Source organism: Enoplosus armatus, chromosome 6 (assembly GCF_043641665.1).
Source record: "Enoplosus armatus isolate fEnoArm2 chromosome 6, fEnoArm2.hap1, whole genome shotgun sequence".
In the NCBI taxonomy this organism is placed as follows: Eukaryota; Metazoa; Chordata; class Actinopteri; order Centrarchiformes; family Enoplosidae; genus Enoplosus; species Enoplosus armatus.
In genome coordinates, this window is record NC_092185.1 from 7,018,632 (window position 1) to 7,037,401 (window position 18,770).

The window sequence follows — 18,770 nt, forward strand, 5'->3', positions numbered from 1 at the left end:
GCAATACACACATTAAAACAGTAGGTCAGTTACACTGAAAAAATAAGTTTGACTTACTGATTATTTGATTTTAACTTTGTTGCTATAAAAATCTGAATTTAAATTTCTTAGTTAGTGATCAGATTGATGTAGTAGAAAATATGTCACATTGGGCATTTACATGTTTTGTTTTTTGACAAAATAGTTACCTGCTTTTACCTTTGTAGGGCAGCAGTGATTTTCAACATCACAATATCACAATATTTACTTCCCCAGTCACTCTTGACCTCACACCTCCTGATGCCAAACATGTTACAACATACAAAGCAACCACCTTGCATTTACTAATGATGCCAAATGAGGATGGAGATGTGAATGTGAACTTAAAAGAGATGGATGGTGTTCAGTTCTCACTGTCTCCGCTCTCTGGCAGTCCACAGGAGCAGCAAAGGCACAAAAACAGATACAGACAATCCCGACCAATCCCACCCGATCCCATCACGCGGCCCCCCGGTGTCTCTTCATTGAAACCCTTCAGTTACTTCCCTCCACACCAGAGCCACAAGTCACATGCAGGTGGGAGAGTTTGCACTGGGTCTGTCCTTTATAGTGCACATTAAAATATGACAAAGACACGCCTTCTTCTGCCCGCTGGAGTAGGAAGGGGAGGGGGAAAGGGGGGTAAGGGGGAGGTAAAGGGGTGAGAGGGTAAATCAGCCTTGGAGCTCCTCGAAGCACGTCTCACAGACCCGTACTGGCTTTTTAGAGGATGGCGTGAGGGCGTTCCTCCCTGAACACTCTGCGCAGAAAATGTTTCCGCAATGTCTGCAGTGGTGCTGGATATTCACAGAGGAGGAGGAGAGAGGTGGTGCATGTTACAAGGTAGACAATGACATGGGTGTCCTCTTGCCTATAAGCACCAGTCCTTAAGATAACTTCATTCTTACCTTCCTGACAGTGACGGAAAAGCCTTTCCCACAGGCCATGCAGTTCTGCACTTCGTGGTCCTCGGCCCACTTCCTGGTCAGACTCTGCGACTGCTTGATCTGAAAGCACCAACAGCAGGATTACAATCAGAGCGTCTGCAATATAGCATCCTAACACAAACTGCTGTTATTGTACATCACCAGACACATCTCTACTTTCTTTTTTCTTTTTACGACCGACCTGGAGCGACTGGTTCTCTCTGCCGAGCTCCTGCATGGCTGCCGTCGTGTCGTCCAGCTTCCTCCTCAGCTCCACCACCTTGGCCTGCAGTTTCTCTATCTCGCCTTCGCCCTTTACACACCTGAAACACGACCGCAGGACACTGATGATTTGTGCGCACACGTTAATTAGTGGCTCAGGAGAATTTCACACCACCACTACTTGGCAGGCTGCATAATAAGTTGTAATTCCCCTAAACACTGTGCATTGAAAGTGTTCATTAACAAACCTGTCTTCTGGGTCATTTGTATTTACCACAGTACTCCACTGTGTATTTATCTCATTTCAATTCAGTTTTGACTAATCACATTCATTTAAGCAGCCATGGAGCACTCGCACATTTGTCGGACATAAAAAATGAAGACATGTCAATAATATTCAGTAATTGACAGTGCTAAATTAAGGCATGTTTTTCCCGCGTTACTCATCATTGGTGGTATTAAAAGATGAGACAAGGACGCACAAAAAGGAGTAATCACATCTGCACTCTGACAGTTAAGTGTGTCAGCAGCTATCCACTACTCACACTTGGAAATTAGGTGCTTTTCCCTTTCACAGTATACTCCACAACAAGGAGCTGTATTCAGTGCAGCACCACTGTCTGATCCAAAGCACAGTTTATTTACCCTGAAAGTTATGCCTGCAGGTGGTGTAACACACACTCGCATGCAAATACAACTGCTATCAGTGCAGAACAATGGCGTTCCCTACATATGGAAGATCACAGCAGGAATTTGTTCAAGCAACGAAATGTTCCTTTTTCCTCTGCGAGTGTGCTGCAGTGGCACATGCAGCAGCCTAAAATAGGCCTAATATATAATGAATTTCACGTGTTACTTTTAATCATCATTTGTTACGCACAAGGAAATGAAGTTCTTTAAAAATTGAGATTGTAAATGAGTGAATTTAAAGTTGTAGGAGAGATGTGAGCAAAACTGACCCTGAGGCAATGTTCAGCATCTGAGGGAAACTGATTAAGACAAGTCAGTCTTATAATAAAAGGTTTAATCAACGTTTTAGCCTAATTTAATTTCATACGGCCTAATTGGTTTTTGCTTCTTGTTTTAAAAGGGATGTGTTAAAAACCTAAGAATAATAAGACAATCCTGGTGACTTCTGGAGGCCTGCGCTGGATGTAAATGGTTTTAATAATCTGTGCATTCCTCACTGAAGAACAAGCGAAAACCTTTAAAAGGCTTTGCAGTAATGTAATGAAAGAAAGACTCTATTACTTGCCAGGTGACATGCTGTTGATTCAGTATCAACTCACCTTTCCAAAAGAGCCCGTCTCTCGTCCTGGTTGTTCTGGACGGTGGCCTCCAGCACGGCGATCTCTCCTCTCAGCTCATCGGTCTGCTTCTCCAGTTCGCCGACTCTCCGCTGGCTTCCCTGCCACTCTCTCTTCAGCGTGGCCACGTTTTCATTCAGAGCCGTCACCTGCACGCCCATCTTAGCCTCAGCCTCCTCCCCGCGCTTCACCTGCTCTTCTCTGGCTCGCTTCTCTGCCAACTTTGGAAGGAATCATGTCAGGGAGGGATCAGATGGGGGATTGAATGACATTTAATACACTTATTTAAAATCACTTGGTGGGATTTGACAGGTGAGCCTTACCAACTGATCCTTGACATCCTTGGTTTGGGCGAGGAGCTGCTCCTCTCTCTGGCCCCTGCTGTCCCTGGTGGCCTGATGCTCTTTCTGCTCCTGCTCCAGGGTACTCCGTGCTGCCTCCATCTGACCCTGCAGCTCCAGTTTCTGCTGGATCAACAGCTGTTTGGCTTCCCGCAAGTCACCCAGCTCCTGAAAAGCAACAATTTGCAATATTTGGGTGTTGAACACGGCGGCGTGACCAAATCAAATGGTGGGTTCAAGACGTCACAGCGTAAAAACCAAGTCACATCGAGCATTGCGGTCAACTTCCATCGAAAGCGCTGGCTTCAAACTCCATGCTGGTTTTAGTTTGATGTTGATAGATCAGGTAAAAACGGAGACAGGGCAATATATATTTGATACAAAAATCTGAATCTGCTGACTCTGCTCTACAGGCTGAACATTTTAGGGAAGTGGGAGAGGCGTCGACTGAGCAGAGAAGCGGAAGTGAGAGTGCGATATTTGGGAACCCCTCACACTCTTGGAACGAAAGGCCTGATATGTAGCTCTGTGTTATTGCTTAAATAAACTGTTTTGAAGAGTGGCATAGATTAGAAGAAAAAAACGCCTATGGCTACACCTGCTTTTTATTGTAAGTAGTTGTATATTGCTTGATATGATCTCAATTTTCTCTTTCAAATGTCATGTTTGCAACCTGTGTTTACATATGCAATCTTTAAAATGCTCAATTGAGCATGTTTGTGGTTTTGACAGTAAAAAAACTTAATTTTCCAAATCCCATTTGTATGCATTTTATGTGTTTTTGGGTCCAATATGCTGATACAGTATGCCAAAGTCAAAAAATAATTGTCAGGTCATATAGGTGATGTTGTGCTGAAGAAAAAGATACCAAACATTGACCTGGTAAACATTTTTAGTGTAGCATATAAAGGCAAAATCAAAAGTATTAAAAAGCTGCCAAAATAGCCGGGTAGGCACTTAGGAATAACAAAATGAGATCACAGACGGGGTTAAACTTGCAAAGGCTTTGAGCAGGTTTGAGCTTAGGAAGTTAGAGACGGCTTTGACAGCTTTGAAGAACTGAACAATCCAGGCTCACGTCAAATTGTCAACTCAAGTTCGCCCGGTTATAACTTTGAAGAATGTGGCCCTGATGACCTGCAGTATCCCTGAGTTAAGCTGTTTACATAAGACACAAGCATGGGAAGCAGGTCACGTCAGCCGATATGGGACATAAAATGGAGGCCATTACCAGGATATGACACTTGTACTACTAATTATTTTTCTGAGTTATATTCCAGCCTCTCTCTTCTCCTTTAAATCAAAAGAAAGACTCACTGACCTTCTCACTCTTCTCCGTTAGTGCTTTTAATTCAGAAGTCAGTCTGGTGTTATTCTTTTCCAGGACACTCTTGGCTTTGTTCATCTCCTCCACTTTACTCCTCTCCTTCTCCACTTCCTCTTTCACTTGACCCTGGGTGATTAAGCACAAGTTACAATATATGGACACTTATATGACTAGATGAGATTAGGTCTATGTGTGTTGGTCCCTTTGTCTGACCTGTTGCTTCTGTAGTGCCCTCAGGGTTTGTTCTTGCTGTTGGAGCTTCTGGTCCCGTTTTGCCAGCTCCTGCTCCAACGATCCCCGGCCCGTCTGCAGCTCCTGGATCTGAGCCTCTAAACCTGTCTGATGGGTTCGGTTAGCAGCCAGCTCTTCCTGAGCCAGGTTCAGCTTCCCCTCTGACGCCTACAGTCAGAGAAAGTTCAATCAATCAATAAAAGTAGCAGGGACTTTGGGAACTACACAGAGGAGTGTGTGTACATTTATCCTTAATCCATCTCTTAGAATTGGTTTAAACTGATGCAGCATCACATCACAATCAACATAACCTCCTTAAACGAAGACATTATCAGCCTCTTCTCCTCCAGCCCTTCCTGCATGAACCTACCTTCAGGTCTTGACGCAGGGCAGAGACCTCCGATTCTTTACCGTAGAAGTCAGATTGAAGCTTAGTGAGGCTCTGCTGGCTCTGCTCTGCAGCCTTCTGCAGCTCTGTCGTCCGACTCTTCTCAGAGGCCAGCTCCTGACCGAGCCCTGACACCTGGGCCCTCAGCTTACTCTCCTCTTCTGCCTGGAGATCACAGTCAAATACACACCTTTTAAGATTCTTAAGATTGCCATTATACAAATTACTTCACAACAACTGGAAAACACAGTTAATATCACCTCTGAAAGTATAGTAAGTGTATCTATATTTGTATTTAAAAATGCTACTTGCCTTTTTGACATTAACGTCTTGTAACTCTGCCACTTGGCCCTTCAGTTTCTTCATCTCCTCCTCAAAGGACCCCTGGGCCGTCTTAAGTTGTGCCCGCAGCTTCTCCAACTGGTTCTCCTTTTCCTTCAGCACCTCCTGAGTCTTTGAGTGCTGCTGCTCCACTGTGGTGAGCTGCACTTTCAACTTTTTCTCTGCCTGACAGTTGCAAATATACAAGTCTTTAAGTGTTACATTCAAAACAATAATGCTTGATTTTCCATTTTTTCCCCCCAGACGCTTACCTCTCTCATCTGATCCAACTGCTCCTTCGATTCTTTCACTGCCTTGGTGATGGCCTCATTATTTTTAAGAAGCTCCTGTCTGGCCTTTTCATTGGACTTTTCCTGAGCATTAAGACAGATTAACGTTGTAATTAGGTGGCTATTTGTTACTCTTTGTTGCAAGACACATTTCCCAAAGCTGAAAAATAAAAGTGGTGTAAACTGGCTTTGTTTTTGACTGCAGCTTGCTGAACCTACCTTCTCCTCCATGGCTAACTTATGGTTCTTCCTCTCTGTGTCCAGTTGACTCTGACTCTCTTTCAGTGCCTTACTAGCCTTTGCTAGGCTCCCCTGCGTAGAGGCAAGCTCCTTCTTTTGAGTCTCTTTATCCTGTTGGGCCTTTTGTAAGTCTACTGCCAGGCTCTGAGCTTTCCGGTCCAGCTCTGCATGCTTGGTCTTTCCCTCCTCGGTCAGCTTGTCCAGGTTCACCTTCAGAGCGTCTCTCTCCTGCTCAGTGCGTTTCATCTGCTGCTGAATGTCACTCAGAGCAGCTGCTTTTTTCTTTAATTCGTCTTGTAGTGTTGTAGCCCTTCACAGTGGAAAAGACACGGATGTTGTCAAATACAGTTGAACAAGCCAAGAAACAAAATACTAACATATGGTCACTAAAATACAGTTACAGACGGTTAGTTACAGTTGAATTTGGATGCATTTATTACTCACTTGCAAATCTTCATCACATTTTAATAAGGCTAATGCACCAGCATAGTTCATCTCACCCGGCTTTCTCAGCTTCCAGCGAGCGCTGCAGCTCCTTGGCTTTCCGTTTAACCTCTGACCCCTCCTTCTGCAGTTTCTGCACCTCCAGTTGCACCTGGTCCCGTGTGGCCTGCAACTCCCCAACCTGTGACTCCAATTTCTGTCAGATTAAAACACCAGATTAATTTATAAAAAAAGATGTATGTATACACAGAGCACTAAAGACAGGAAACATTTAGGCCTTTTACAGTCCAATATCAGGTACTCACAATAAAGACTCAACACAAACCTTATTGAGCCCCTCCAGCTGCTCGATACGCTGTTCTGAGGCCATTAGTTTGTCTTTGCATTCCTTCAGACTGGTTTCCAGCTGTGTGCACTGCTCCTGTCTCTCCTTGAGCCTTTGGGCCTGCTCCTCCACCTTCTTCTGAACTTTATTCAGCTCCTATACAAGACGGTGGGAGATGGTGCAGGATAAGAGGGGAGAAGGTGAGTAGAGTTAAGGGGGAAAGGACAACATAAAACAACATATATAAGTCAGAGAGTGGCAGATATTTGCAACAGAAAGAAATATGGCACATTACAAGAGACACTGCGCTGCATTTTAGCCATTTAGCCATCAGTAGCACGAAGGCGGCGCTAACCTGCTGCTTGTCCTGCAGCGCATGCTGAGCAGTCTCCAGGTTGTTCTCCAGGTTAGCCTTCTGTGCAGCCTTGGCTGCCTCTGCAGATAACAACATTTCTGTCTTTGCCTTCAGCTGAAGAGAAACAGACCCACAGAAACGGTTATTCTCCTTAAAATAAACACAACAACATACTGTTTTTGGATCAGTCCTTCCAAACAGACTTTAAAGTCTATAAATACAAACTGGAGAACAATACCACTGATCTCTATATGTCATTAAATATATATTACACAAAGGCTTACCTGAGCGTCTAGCTGGGCTACTTTCTCCTTGCTGTCTGCGAGCTGGGCGGTGAGTTCGGTGACTGAGGTCTCCAGGGTGTGGGCTCGGTCCTGGGCTGAACGCAGCAGGGTCTTCTGCTCCTGGACCTGCTCATGTAGGTTATCCTGGGCTTGCTTGTTGCTCTCCGATTGGTTCTTCAGCTTGTCTGTCAACTGTGTGACCTTTAAGACCCACATATCCACAAAAGGTTATGATCATAGTTTTTTATGACCCATAAAGTCATAAAATAATAAAAACAATTCTGGACTTTCTGTATGATGCTAATTTTTTATCTACACACTGCAACATGAAAGTGGACCTTTGAGAGAGAGAGTGTGTGTGTGTGTGTGTGTGTGTGTGTGTGTGTGTGTGTGTGTGTGTGTGTGTGTGTGTGTGTGTGTGTGTGTGTGCACGCCCACCTGTTCTTGTAGTGCATGGTTTTTCTCTTTTAGCTGGTTGAGCACAGCCGTCTCACCCTCCCCGGCCTGGATCTTGGCACATAGGTCCTCTCTCTCGGCTTCCAGCTGGCTCACAATGTCCTTACTCTTCTGCAGCAGAGCCTCCAGATTCTGGATCTTCTGGTCCTTATCGCCGATCTGACGCAGCACCTGCTCCAGGTCATTCTGCAGCATGAAGGCAAGCCAGCATAGCAGAAAGGTTACATTAGGCATTTTGGCAGGTAGTCTTATCTAATTATTTCATGTTGGGGTTTTATGTTGTGAGTGAGGTATATGCTAAGATCACAGTATTATCAACTCTCCTCTGAGATCAGTTGATGACTTTGTATAAGACTACGTCTATTGTTTTTTTTTTTTTAATCAGTATGCAGCACAGCCTCTCTTGGCTTTATGCTCTCCAGTATTGTTGCCAGAGGTTTTTTCTAGTAAACAGTACCTGTGCCTCGCGAAGTTTGCCGTTGGTGTTTTGCTGCAGCGCCTGCAGCTCCTGGTGCTGCTGCTTGGCTTTCTCCAGCTGGTGCTGCAGGTCTGTATTCTTACTGGCACTCTCCTTCAACTACAGAATCAAAACACAGAAGCACTTTCACATGTTTTCCACTATTAACCCTAAACCTAAGTCTTTATCTTGATTTGTTTGTTTCTAGGCACAGATCATTGATTCCCTTGGGTTTTAATCACTCTGCTTCTCAGTTTTAGCCTAATAAATAACATACATAGCACACATTATAATCTTACGATGCACACGATATCAGACACATTTATGTGCAGATGTTCTGTCTGTTCTATTACACTAGTTCTCTTTCCCTGTAGCGATTATTAAAGCTTCATCTGACACCTACCTGTTCTTCTGCACGGGACAGTTTGAGCTGCAGGTCGGCTGCCTGCTGCTCGCGGTCTTTTAGTTTCTCCCCAGACAGCTGCCTCTGTTCTTTAAGACGACCTTGTACCTCGCCCAGCTGCCTCTCCGCCTCCAGCAGTTTGGCGTGCAGCTAGGAAGAGCGCAGAGAGAGGGGTAATGATTAAGATGGACAACACAAAGATGACAACGTTAATAGCAAGAAATACACTTGATACTTGGATGAGGAAAATGGATGTCTGGAATCCTCTTTGACTTTTTTTTAACACATTACTGCAGAACATTTGGGCATCAGCTATTAGCGATTTCTTTCTTTGTCAAGTTGCTGTCGAATTTTCTTTTTAACTGATTTTATGCAAAAACTGGTTTGCATGAGCCTCTACCGCATGCTGTGGTCATAGTTATTTAAACTCAACTTTAAATAACCCAAGGCTTGTGGTGACCCAATACCTTACTGATACATTCAATGTAGTTTTCTCCTTTTGTCACCCATTTGTATATCAATTGTTACTGTATGTCATCCTGCAGGCAGTGTGTGTGTGTGTGTGTGTGTGTGTGTGTGTGTGTGTGTGTGTGTGACCTTTGTCTACCCTACCTACCTGACCGATCTCAGTCTGCTGCTGAGCACCATGGCTCTCTTTTTCTTCCCTTTGCTGTTCCAACTGTTTCCTCTCAACCTTCAGCTCTGCATGCTTCACCTCCAGCTCCGTCATCTCCCTCTTCATCTTTGCCACCTCCTCAGCCCTCTCTCCAAGCTCCGACTGGGCCTTCTGCAGGGAGGCCTCAGCCCCTGTGGCCCGAGCCTGGAGCTCTTGAACCTCCAGCTCCCTCTCCCTCAGGCTGTCCTGAACTCCCTTCTTTGTAGCCTTCTCAGCTCCCAGGTGCTCCTCCAGTTCCTGATACTCTTTCTCCTTACGTGCAAGTTTTTCAGACAGGCTCTGTGAGAAGATGAGAGGACAACATGAGACAGATGAGCACTGGTTGCCCTGAAGTTTGGGAATTATAGAGGTGAAAGATGTCCCAGAGTGGGATTGAAAATGGTCCACGTTACAGTGTGGCTTAATTAATGAGTCAAACAATTACTGACTAACCTTTCAAACCCTTCAAATCTTAATGCGACCCGGCTCCCTCAGGAAATGTCTTTTCTAAATTAACAATGTGTCTTTTCTAAATTAAAACAGTTGGCGTGATAGGAGCTGCACAAGGCACAAACAGCCATGCCTGTTATATAAGCCATGGAAAAGAACAGACGGCTGTCAAGAGTCAAGAGTACAGTGAGGTATGGCATTTCTAGGGGAAGGTTTACAACACAGGACTTGGAATACCGTGCTATGTGTACAGCACTTGCTCTGGTGTAAGCTCTAGCAATAAACTTGGCAACAGGGTGATAAAGAATAAAATGTTGTTAATAGTGGAGCGTGCTGCTAACTAGGGAGTGTGACAGGGCAGCTGGACTTCATAGACGTTCAATAAACCTCTGCAGGCCACCACAGCAGCTGGCCAACATTAACAACCCTCTCTAGATACTTTCTGTTTTTTCCCCTCCTCTTTTGTTGATCCCTTTCCTTCTCATGACCTTCTTGCCGTCCTTCTCTTGTGTCATTGTCACAGCTCCCTTCTCACTAATCCTGAAGTTACAGCCCAATGAACCTCCTGTTGTTCACCTGTCTGTTCCTAGTCCTGATCCTCTGTGTCTCACGGTCTGCTCCAACACTTTTGTCTCTATTCTCATGAGATGAGTATCTGTATTAGGTCTCAGGGTGTCCTGTTGCGAGGAAAAGCGTGGGGAGGGGGCATCACACTGGAGATCCAGCTCTGTAATCCCCCTCTTACCCGGAAACCTACTTGGCTGGGAGGGCATTGACGTGCCTGATGTGGGAGGATTTAATCTCTGACAGGAACTCTGTGCATCAGTTCCCTAGTTCCAATTGCAGCCGTGCAGTTACCTGTGATTGTATTTCACCCCAAGTGACAGAGCTGGCATGGCAGAGATCCCCCCTGCTGGTTTAATTATAGAGCTCCGTGTGATTTTTTTATCAACATGTCTGGGTTGCCAAAGAGGATTCTGGTGACAGAAGGCCATTGTGATAGTGCCTGATGCCGAGCAACAGAGGAAGGTTTACAGAAAATACGATGGTGTGCTCTGTACTTGAGGGGCAGCTGGCGAGGCTTGTTAATATTATTGAAGTAAAAGCACATCCTATATTATCTTATGCTGTATAATGTGTGGTAGATGCTGTAGCAAACATGTTTGTGCCTGCAGTAATCAAAACTGTCACATGCCTATAATAATAGTAGTTGTGTGTGTGTTACCTGGCTTTGCTGCTGCAAATTATTCAGATCGCTCTGCAGCTGATGGATCTGTTGTGTGTAGACGGCTGCTTCCTGTGGACCCTTCTCCAGCTCTGCTTTTAGTTGGGATATGGTCATCTGCAATGCCATAGATGGATACGTTACAGCCTTTTTGCAAGCCATTTAGCATACATTCAAAGAACTGAAGCATCACTGTGAAGGACTGACATAAAAGAAGAAAACAAACCCAACATGGATTAGTGACAACCAGGCGTCAATCGCACAAAAACCCAACAAAGACATGAAGAGGCAACACACTTTAAAAAATGACTTTCTGAAAAACTTTTCAAACTTAGAGAAACTCAAAAAGATGAAACCAAATTTGGGGCCAACTTGAAACAACATATTTTACCTCCAGTTTACGAATCTTGAAGAAAGAGTGAGTGTTGGAGAGGGATACAGTATGTGAGGAGCAGAAGAAGAAGGGGAAGGAAAGAGAGACACCGACAAAGGTAAGTCACGATACAACAGCTAAAAGTTCATCTGCAACACAGAGAAAGATGCTGCTGGGATCAGAGAATAAATAATCCAATTTAACACAAATTTACTGCACTGCATTATCCTGAGAGCTATTACCTAATCAAAAACCAGACCGTTTTCAGATATATTCAGAATGTGGTTCCTCAATATATTTCCTCAAATATGAAAACTATCTTTTGAGATAAGAGATGTGCAGGAGGACAGGTTCAGAGCCTGGTGTTGCCTGACAGAGCTCGATAAATGCTCCTCTCCTACTGGGATCAGACATGCAGGAAATAAGGCTGAATTATTCACCAGGCATTAATTACATTTCTTATATCAGCCCTTTATTTAAATAAGAATCTTAAGAGCGTTTTCTTTGCCAAGAAGCGCAGTAGGTGAAATGGAAAGGTGGTAAAATAAGAACTACACTATATTTCTACAATTTATACAAACATGTAAACTGTGGGGATCTGTGTGCATGTTATTAAGTACAAGTTAAGGTGGAAGAGTGGCAGCTTATGTTGCCACACCTCACGGGAAAGTCAAAGTGAGAATCAGAAGAACTACATTTGACCTTCAAGACATCAGGTGTTCTGCCCCCCTCACCTCTGAGGTAGTGTAATTAGCCTGCAGCTGCTCGTAGTGGTTTTTGAGGCGTTCAGACTCGTCCTCTCTCTCGCGGGTCATACTGTCCATCAGTGTCTGGACCTGCACCAGCTCCTTCTGCAGTACCTCCACATCCTCCACTCCCGGTCGCTGCAGCTAGGGGGCAGAGCAGAGGCATCGCGTTAAAGCTGTGAGGACCGGGTGGCAGTCAGTGGGGACAACAGGTTTTCTGGTATTAAGATAAATCAAAACTAGATGTCTGTAGAAATAGCTGAACTGTTCAAGCATATAAGGATGTCTCCAGCCATGCACCTTACCAGATGTTTAATATTTGAGCAACAATGTGGTGCTTTGCCTACAGCCCAATAAATCCAAGACTAGTTTATCAAAGAGTAGTAGAGGAGACGTCAACAGAAGCACCAAACCTATATTCTATGAAGTCTCTCTAAACCACTCTGAACAGTTAAAAACACTCAGGAAGTGATAACATAAAAGTGCACACTTAAAGTACGCTTTAGCTCTTTTGATGCAAATTATTTGGATGAAGTTCTGTTTCACGTTTCTATAACAACGGTGAAGTGATTGTCTGGGTAAGATCTGCTTTGATTATTCCACCAAACAGCTCAGAGCCAAACGGATTTCATGGTGTCGATTTAAGGATGTTCTTTCAAACTCCAAAGCACAACATTCATGAAAGGAAGGCCTATACAAAGTACAAAGTATGTCTCGAGCCTGGTGAGAACAGAATAAATACCAACGCAAACTTTAAGTGTGTGTTGTACCAGTTCTGTTTGGAGTCTCTCGTTCTCCTCCTTCTCCTTCTGTAGCTGTTCCGTCAATTTGGCCAGCCTCTGATCGGCAGCCTCCCTTAGGCTCTTCTCCTCATCATAGCGGGACTTTAAGTCTGTTGGATTCAGCCATTCAAAAAACAATTTGAATTTAATAATAATATATATTTAATAATATCCAAAACAAAATGACACAAATACCTCACTTGTTCACATCATCAAACTGATTTGAGGAAAGCATTATCAGTGTAAAAATGCACAATCTACGCCTTTAGGCGGTAAAAGCAAAGAATGAACAACTTATGCAAGTCAAAACACAAGAGATGGACTGAGCTTAACAGTGGTGAAGTAAAAGAGATCTTCAGTGTTGTTAAATGATGCTGACCCACAAACACAGACCTCCCAGTTACCTTGCCCACACTGACCTACTATCTCTGTGGCCAGCTGGGCAGCCTTCTGCTCAAACAGGTCTTTCATCTGCTTGATGTTGAACTTTTCTGTCTCCGCTTCATTCAACTTCCTTTCGAGGACTGAGAAAAGAGCGCCGCATATTAGTGACTGATGTTTGGTATCTTTTTCACAGGGATTTTAAATATAATACATCCCCTACCTGAATCCTCTGAGCCCGTCTGTCCGTCGTTCTGTGGAATCGAGGGAAAGAGAGAATCGTGTACAGTAAGAGTAAGCATTGCCATCATGTTTTATTAAGCAGTTTTATATTCAGAAAGCCGACATTTTATTAGAATATATATTAAATATCTTGAAGGAATTACTTGCTTCAGGTGTCCTTGGACTTTGTCTAACTCTTTCTTGAGCTCTCCAGAGAACCATCTTTCCTCCTGATGCAGTTAAAACACACAGACAGACATATAATCAGGTCTTTGTATGAGCAGACACCATTTACACACCTCTGTGCGCTTCAGAAACTTGACTATACCTTGAGAGAAGCATGCAGGTCCTGAACCTCTTGCCGCAGCATTGTAAGGTCTTCCCTAAAAAGGAGGAACGAGTGTGTTCACAAAAAATACACAAAACAAAATTCCGTCAAATGCACCACGAGGTCAGACTCCTTGTCATAATGTAACGTCAATAACTCACCGAGTGGGGGCCACATGAGCGGGCAGGTCTCCGGTATCATGGAACAGCTCATAGTGCTTGAACAGCTCCTCTGCCGAGTTGTGAGACTTCATGCACTGAGGACAGATGAAGCCCTGAACACAGAAACACACCGTCAGAATCAACCATGTGGTGATATATTATTAGCTTTAATTCTGCAGCTGTGCCTGCAGGGTGGAAAGAAAGCTACAAGTGGCCACAAAAAAACTAGCATCTACGTTACCTCAGACGTCTGATCATGGTTCAGATCCGTGCTAGGCTGCTCTGACTCTGCGTTCTGGGAGCCTCCCTTCCCAGGAGTCTGGAGAGGAGAAAATGGACTTCATTAGTGTGAATGTACAAAAGCACTCTGTACACATTTGTCATCTTAAATGCCTGAGAGAAATAACGGTATATTTTATCCTTTCTTACAGATTTTAAATATGTATTCCTGGAAAAAGAGCCCCAGGCCTACGACAGAGTCCTAGTTCACACATCTCAAAAATAACTATGCTGGGTATGACCTATTAGCCCTAAACAAATTGTATGTGAATAATTAGCTCTACCCTGGAATGTTGCTGAATTCTCCCTTTGAAAGCATGTTTATTGAAGACGGTTGTATCATGAAATAATAACAACACTGTAGTATGTGGGGACACTAGTTCCTCCAGCTGCTGTATAATGTCTATAAAAAGGTATCCACCCCCCTTGGACTTTTTCCAGGTTTAACTGTTTTACAACTTTGAATCACAGTGAATGTAATTAAGCTTTACTGACAATTAGTCTCCAGTGTATGTACATATGGCTGTGTCAGCTTCTTGACATTTGAACATTGAACTTTTCCTCATTCTTTGTTGCAAAACTTGGAGATCGTGAATGAACAGCAGTTTTAAAATCTGATTCTGACTCTGATTTGGCCACTCCACGACACTAACATTATTGTTTTGCAACTGCAAGATGTCTCTGTAATTTGCTGTGTTTATTTTTCCCTCTACCTTCAGAGTAGGGAGCTTTAGAGCAGAGTAGCAAAATGCCGCCACCACCATGCTTTACGGTAGGGATGGTGTGGGTCTAGTGATGTAAGATGTTTGGTATGATGGCCAAATACTCCACATAGATCAAACCATAAAACCTGCGACTTGTGGCTAACAGTAGTCCAGATGTCATACAAGTTTTTTTTACAACAGCCACAAAGCTGCGTCTGTCGAAGCACCCGGGCAAAAGTATGCACAGTGAATCCCATCTGTGTGTCCACAGGCCTCTGGTCCCCCTCACTACCTCACTCACGTGTCCTTTACACTGTGTTTCATGACAGCCTGCTTGGGAGAGATTTATAGCTGTGCCATATCTTTTTCCATTTTTTATGATTGACCTTATGATAGGGATATTTACTGCCTTGGAAATGTTCTTGTATCCTTGAACTGACTTCTCTCTCCTTTCCAATAACCTTGCTGGGTATATGTTTGCAAAGTTCCTTTGTTTTCATGATACAGTTTTTGCAAGGAAACTGACTGGTCAGCTATTGGACCTTCTAGATAACTGTGCATTTAACTGCAGGCGCTCTCTGTTCCAGTTCAAATTTGTGATTACTTAATATTATGTGACTTTAAAAAATGAATGCACAGCCTTTGTCTTAGTGTTAATACATGCATTACCGCGGCACTCCAAATACTATGAGGTCAGGTGACAGGCAATTGGCCAGGTTACATTAAACAACACACCCTGTAATTTAGATCATTGCAGGGGAGGTGTTAAACTGATGAAAAAAAGAATCAAGTCAAATCAACTACACAGCTCGGAAGTAGACTGGAGTAGGGTCGCCTCAGATCAGCTCAGTCCACTGGCCTGAAGCACAAACACATGAAGTGGATGGTCCATTCACAAAAAAGGGTTTGTTTGGGCTGGTGACAGTCTGCATGAATGAATCAAGCGAATATGTGGGTTTGTGGGTGTGTGAGTGTCGGGAGGGGGTCATCTCAGAGCCATTCAGAGGGCTGACAAACACCACTTTGAAGGCAGGCTAAGCGCTTGCTTCATGAAACAACCTTTGACCCAACTCTGCATACATAAAACAACACTACAGGGACTTTGCCAAAATAAAAATAATCATACTAAACACAAAAAAGTCTTTACTAGAATTAAGTCAACACAGGTCCTACGCAAAAATGATTGCTTTACTCTTTTTTTCAGGGATTTTTTGTTTGTTTTTTAAACAGACTGACAGCATGATTTTTGTCTACCTATTACACTATTAAGCCTCGAGTTTAAAACATGATGAAATCTTAAATTTTGGTCAAAGGTAATGGAGTAGCTCTGACATGACACTAATAAAATGCACTGTAATAATTATCTTGGCAATGTGGTCTACAGTGTGCTCATAAACAGTTAGACCATAATATAAACCAAATTAGTGGTTCCTAAACTTTTTCCTGTGGAGGACAGATGTGTATTAGAGAATGGGCCCCTCTTTCGATAAAGTCTGTATTGTTATCTACACGGTTTGAATAATTAACAAGCTTCTGCACAGGTCCGGTGTAGGTAGGTTTACGTGAAGTGGTAACGGAGCAAAACAGTAATTCTTAACATAAAATACTTTTATTTCGTTTGGGTTCATAAACGTTTGCCAAAAAAAATCCCCTAGAGGTTACAGGTCCCTGTCTGGCAATCCCCGGGCCAAATGCAGTGTTTAAAGATGGATTTTCCTGATTACAAGGCCGGGACTTCAAAGTGTACACAATGATGCAGTTAACGTTAGCAATGCCCTGTGGTAAATGTAGTCCTAAATAGAAGCTAGCTCGGTAGCTAACCTGTGTTACTCCCACTTGTACCTGTAGTGATAAGCTGGCAATGTATTCAAACAACCATGTCACCATTAACAATAGTATAAGCTCAATTCATCAAAACGCATGTTTTTTTTTTCATGTTCCGGTCAGCCAGCTGACACGGGACTTCCCAAACGTCAATCTGTGGCTAACGTCAGCGTTAGCATGTGATGAGTGGACGATGAATTAACCTACCGCTATAACAGCTAGCTAACCGAAACCATGAAAATAAAATAATTCAGTGACCAAGCACGTTAGCTAGCTAAGTTATTCCTTAACGTTACTCCACTAACACTGACAAGGTGGTGGACACGTTAGCTAATTTGTTTTGTACTGCATTTATGCACAGGTACTAGCTTGCTACATCCCTGTCAAGAGTAGCATCAATCAGTCGAGCCAAGTTAGCATTTGGCTAGCTGTGTCAACCACACAGGGAGCGCTCGATATGGTCTCTAGATCTGACGGGGTGGCGGGTTTTTTTTTCCAATCGAGGAACTCCAGTTGACTAAAAATAAGAACCCCGCCCACCCGCAACACTCTGTGTTGCAAAACGTGCGTCCCCACCATGAAAACAGACAGGGATAGGCCTGTGTCTCCCAAGGAAAACGACTAGGTTTAACCAAACAAAAGCGATACTGTTGACTTTGTTGCACCAGAAGCTTACCATTTGAAGTATCCGTCTGAGCATGGCCTCGACTGTGTTTGTCCAGACAAAAAATCCAATCAGTTTTCCAAATTCAAAGTTTACGTCGCTGTACAACGAACACCTGACCAAGCTCAGGCAGCAGCGGCGAATGGGCGGGTCAGGGAGAGGATGGTTAGGCAGGAAACAGCCTGGCTATATTCAAGAATATAAGAAGTGTTGTTATGTTCGACTGCACCGATTAAGAAATGTGGCAATGGGGATGATCAATAAGCGTTTTTTTTATTTAAAGGTTTTATACAACATGATGGTGCACAGCAGAATATTCCAGTCACACATGCACAAATAGAAAATAAGGTTAGTCATTGATCTTTCCCATGCGCCTAAAGTATAAAAGTCAATGATAGTCAATAAACTGAATTTATCACACAATTTGCTCTCTTTCTGGGGTGTTGACAAAAAAAGTCTGGCCTATACACACCATGACTTCCTGTCATAGTTTCCTGTTCGTGAAGGGAGGGGTTATTTCCCAATGACATATAAATAAATAAATTCAGTCAATGCACACTAAATACTGTACATTCAATTGTAACAACAATTCCAAGTTTCCTTCAACATCCTATTGTTCAAATCAAACCACAGCCGAGAAATATAAGGGGCTGGTTTCGACAGTGTGTGTAAGGCAGATTGTAAGTTGCTTCCAGTCACTGCTCATAGGTGCACAGTGTTTAGAAACTAGACAAAAAGTACTATTGTGTTAGTTAAGGCACTTAGAGAAATTAGACTAAAACACATTGAAATTCTCCTCTAAAACCAAGGCCTCTTTATTGTATTCTCAGGCGTTAACTGGACTTCACATTTGTCTAATGCACTTAATAATAACAGTTTCTTCAGAAGATATGTATGACACAGTCTATGTGTTGAATACTGTCTTTCTTTGGCACATTTGATTATGCTGACTGCAGTTCTGTTCCACTGTACAAAAGCTGATATTCATCTAACTGTGCCAATATACTGTCATTTGTTCAACAGTCAGACATTAAATACATGTACAAGTAAAAGGATGTTTGAGGAAGGACTATTGAAGTCTCCATTTCAGTGTGGTGGCTGGTTTGCAGATATCCGCCCGATCTTTATTACAGTGTTACACTGTTACTAGTGAATAGAGATGATACTGTGTGTGCTTGTAAGGTGGTAATTACAGAAGAAGAAATGTTGTTCACACTTGTTTCATCAAAGCAGATACTGCCCTCAGCTCTCTTTAGGCAAAATACCTCACGAGAGTTAAAGTGAGGTGAGATTAGTTTCACTCCCAAAAAGTCTCACAACAATTCACAAAAAAAAAACTGAATTGTAATAAAATATTCATACACATGTAGCGACTCCCCTTCAAGATGTCTTGCAGAAGGGCATTATTTGGCACTGAGTCAGCGTGGGGCTATGACTTCCTCTAAGAGCAAACACTTCCCAGGAAACCACCCAAACACTTTGTGCACTGCCAGTCAAATATCCGGCATGTAAGACTAAAAAGGGCCGTTACATTGCACGAGCAGCACACTGAGAAAATCCATCTAAAGCTGGACGCTTTAGATTTAGCACACCTTTGCTCTATTAGCTGGTGAAGGTTGTTAAAAAATATACATATAAAAT

At 43.2% G+C, this 18,770-nt stretch overlaps 1 protein-coding gene across 1 annotated transcript; it reads right to left on the reverse strand.

Moving 5' to 3' along the window:
- Positions 1-692: 692 nt before the first annotated feature.
- Positions 693-17,165, reverse strand: eea1 (early endosome antigen 1). Its single transcript, XM_070907761.1, has 28 exons — positions 17,142-17,165; positions 13,900-13,977; positions 13,659-13,771; positions 13,498-13,552; positions 13,309-13,399; positions 12,986-13,114; positions 12,555-12,676; positions 11,773-11,928; positions 10,666-10,782; positions 8,952-9,290; positions 8,336-8,485; positions 7,933-8,052; positions 7,458-7,661; positions 7,020-7,220; positions 6,736-6,849; positions 6,381-6,536; positions 6,112-6,251; positions 5,591-5,921; positions 5,354-5,455; positions 5,069-5,267; positions 4,743-4,921; positions 4,355-4,540; positions 4,136-4,267; positions 2,797-2,982; positions 2,456-2,694; positions 1,147-1,267; positions 927-1,025; positions 693-815 (listed from the first exon to the last, which is right to left on the reverse strand). The coding sequence occupies exons 1-28, from the start codon at positions 17,163-17,165 to the stop codon at positions 693-695; spliced, it is 4,206 nt and encodes a 1,401-aa protein (XP_070763862.1).
- Between the last annotated feature and the right edge of the window lie 1,605 nt (positions 17,166-18,770).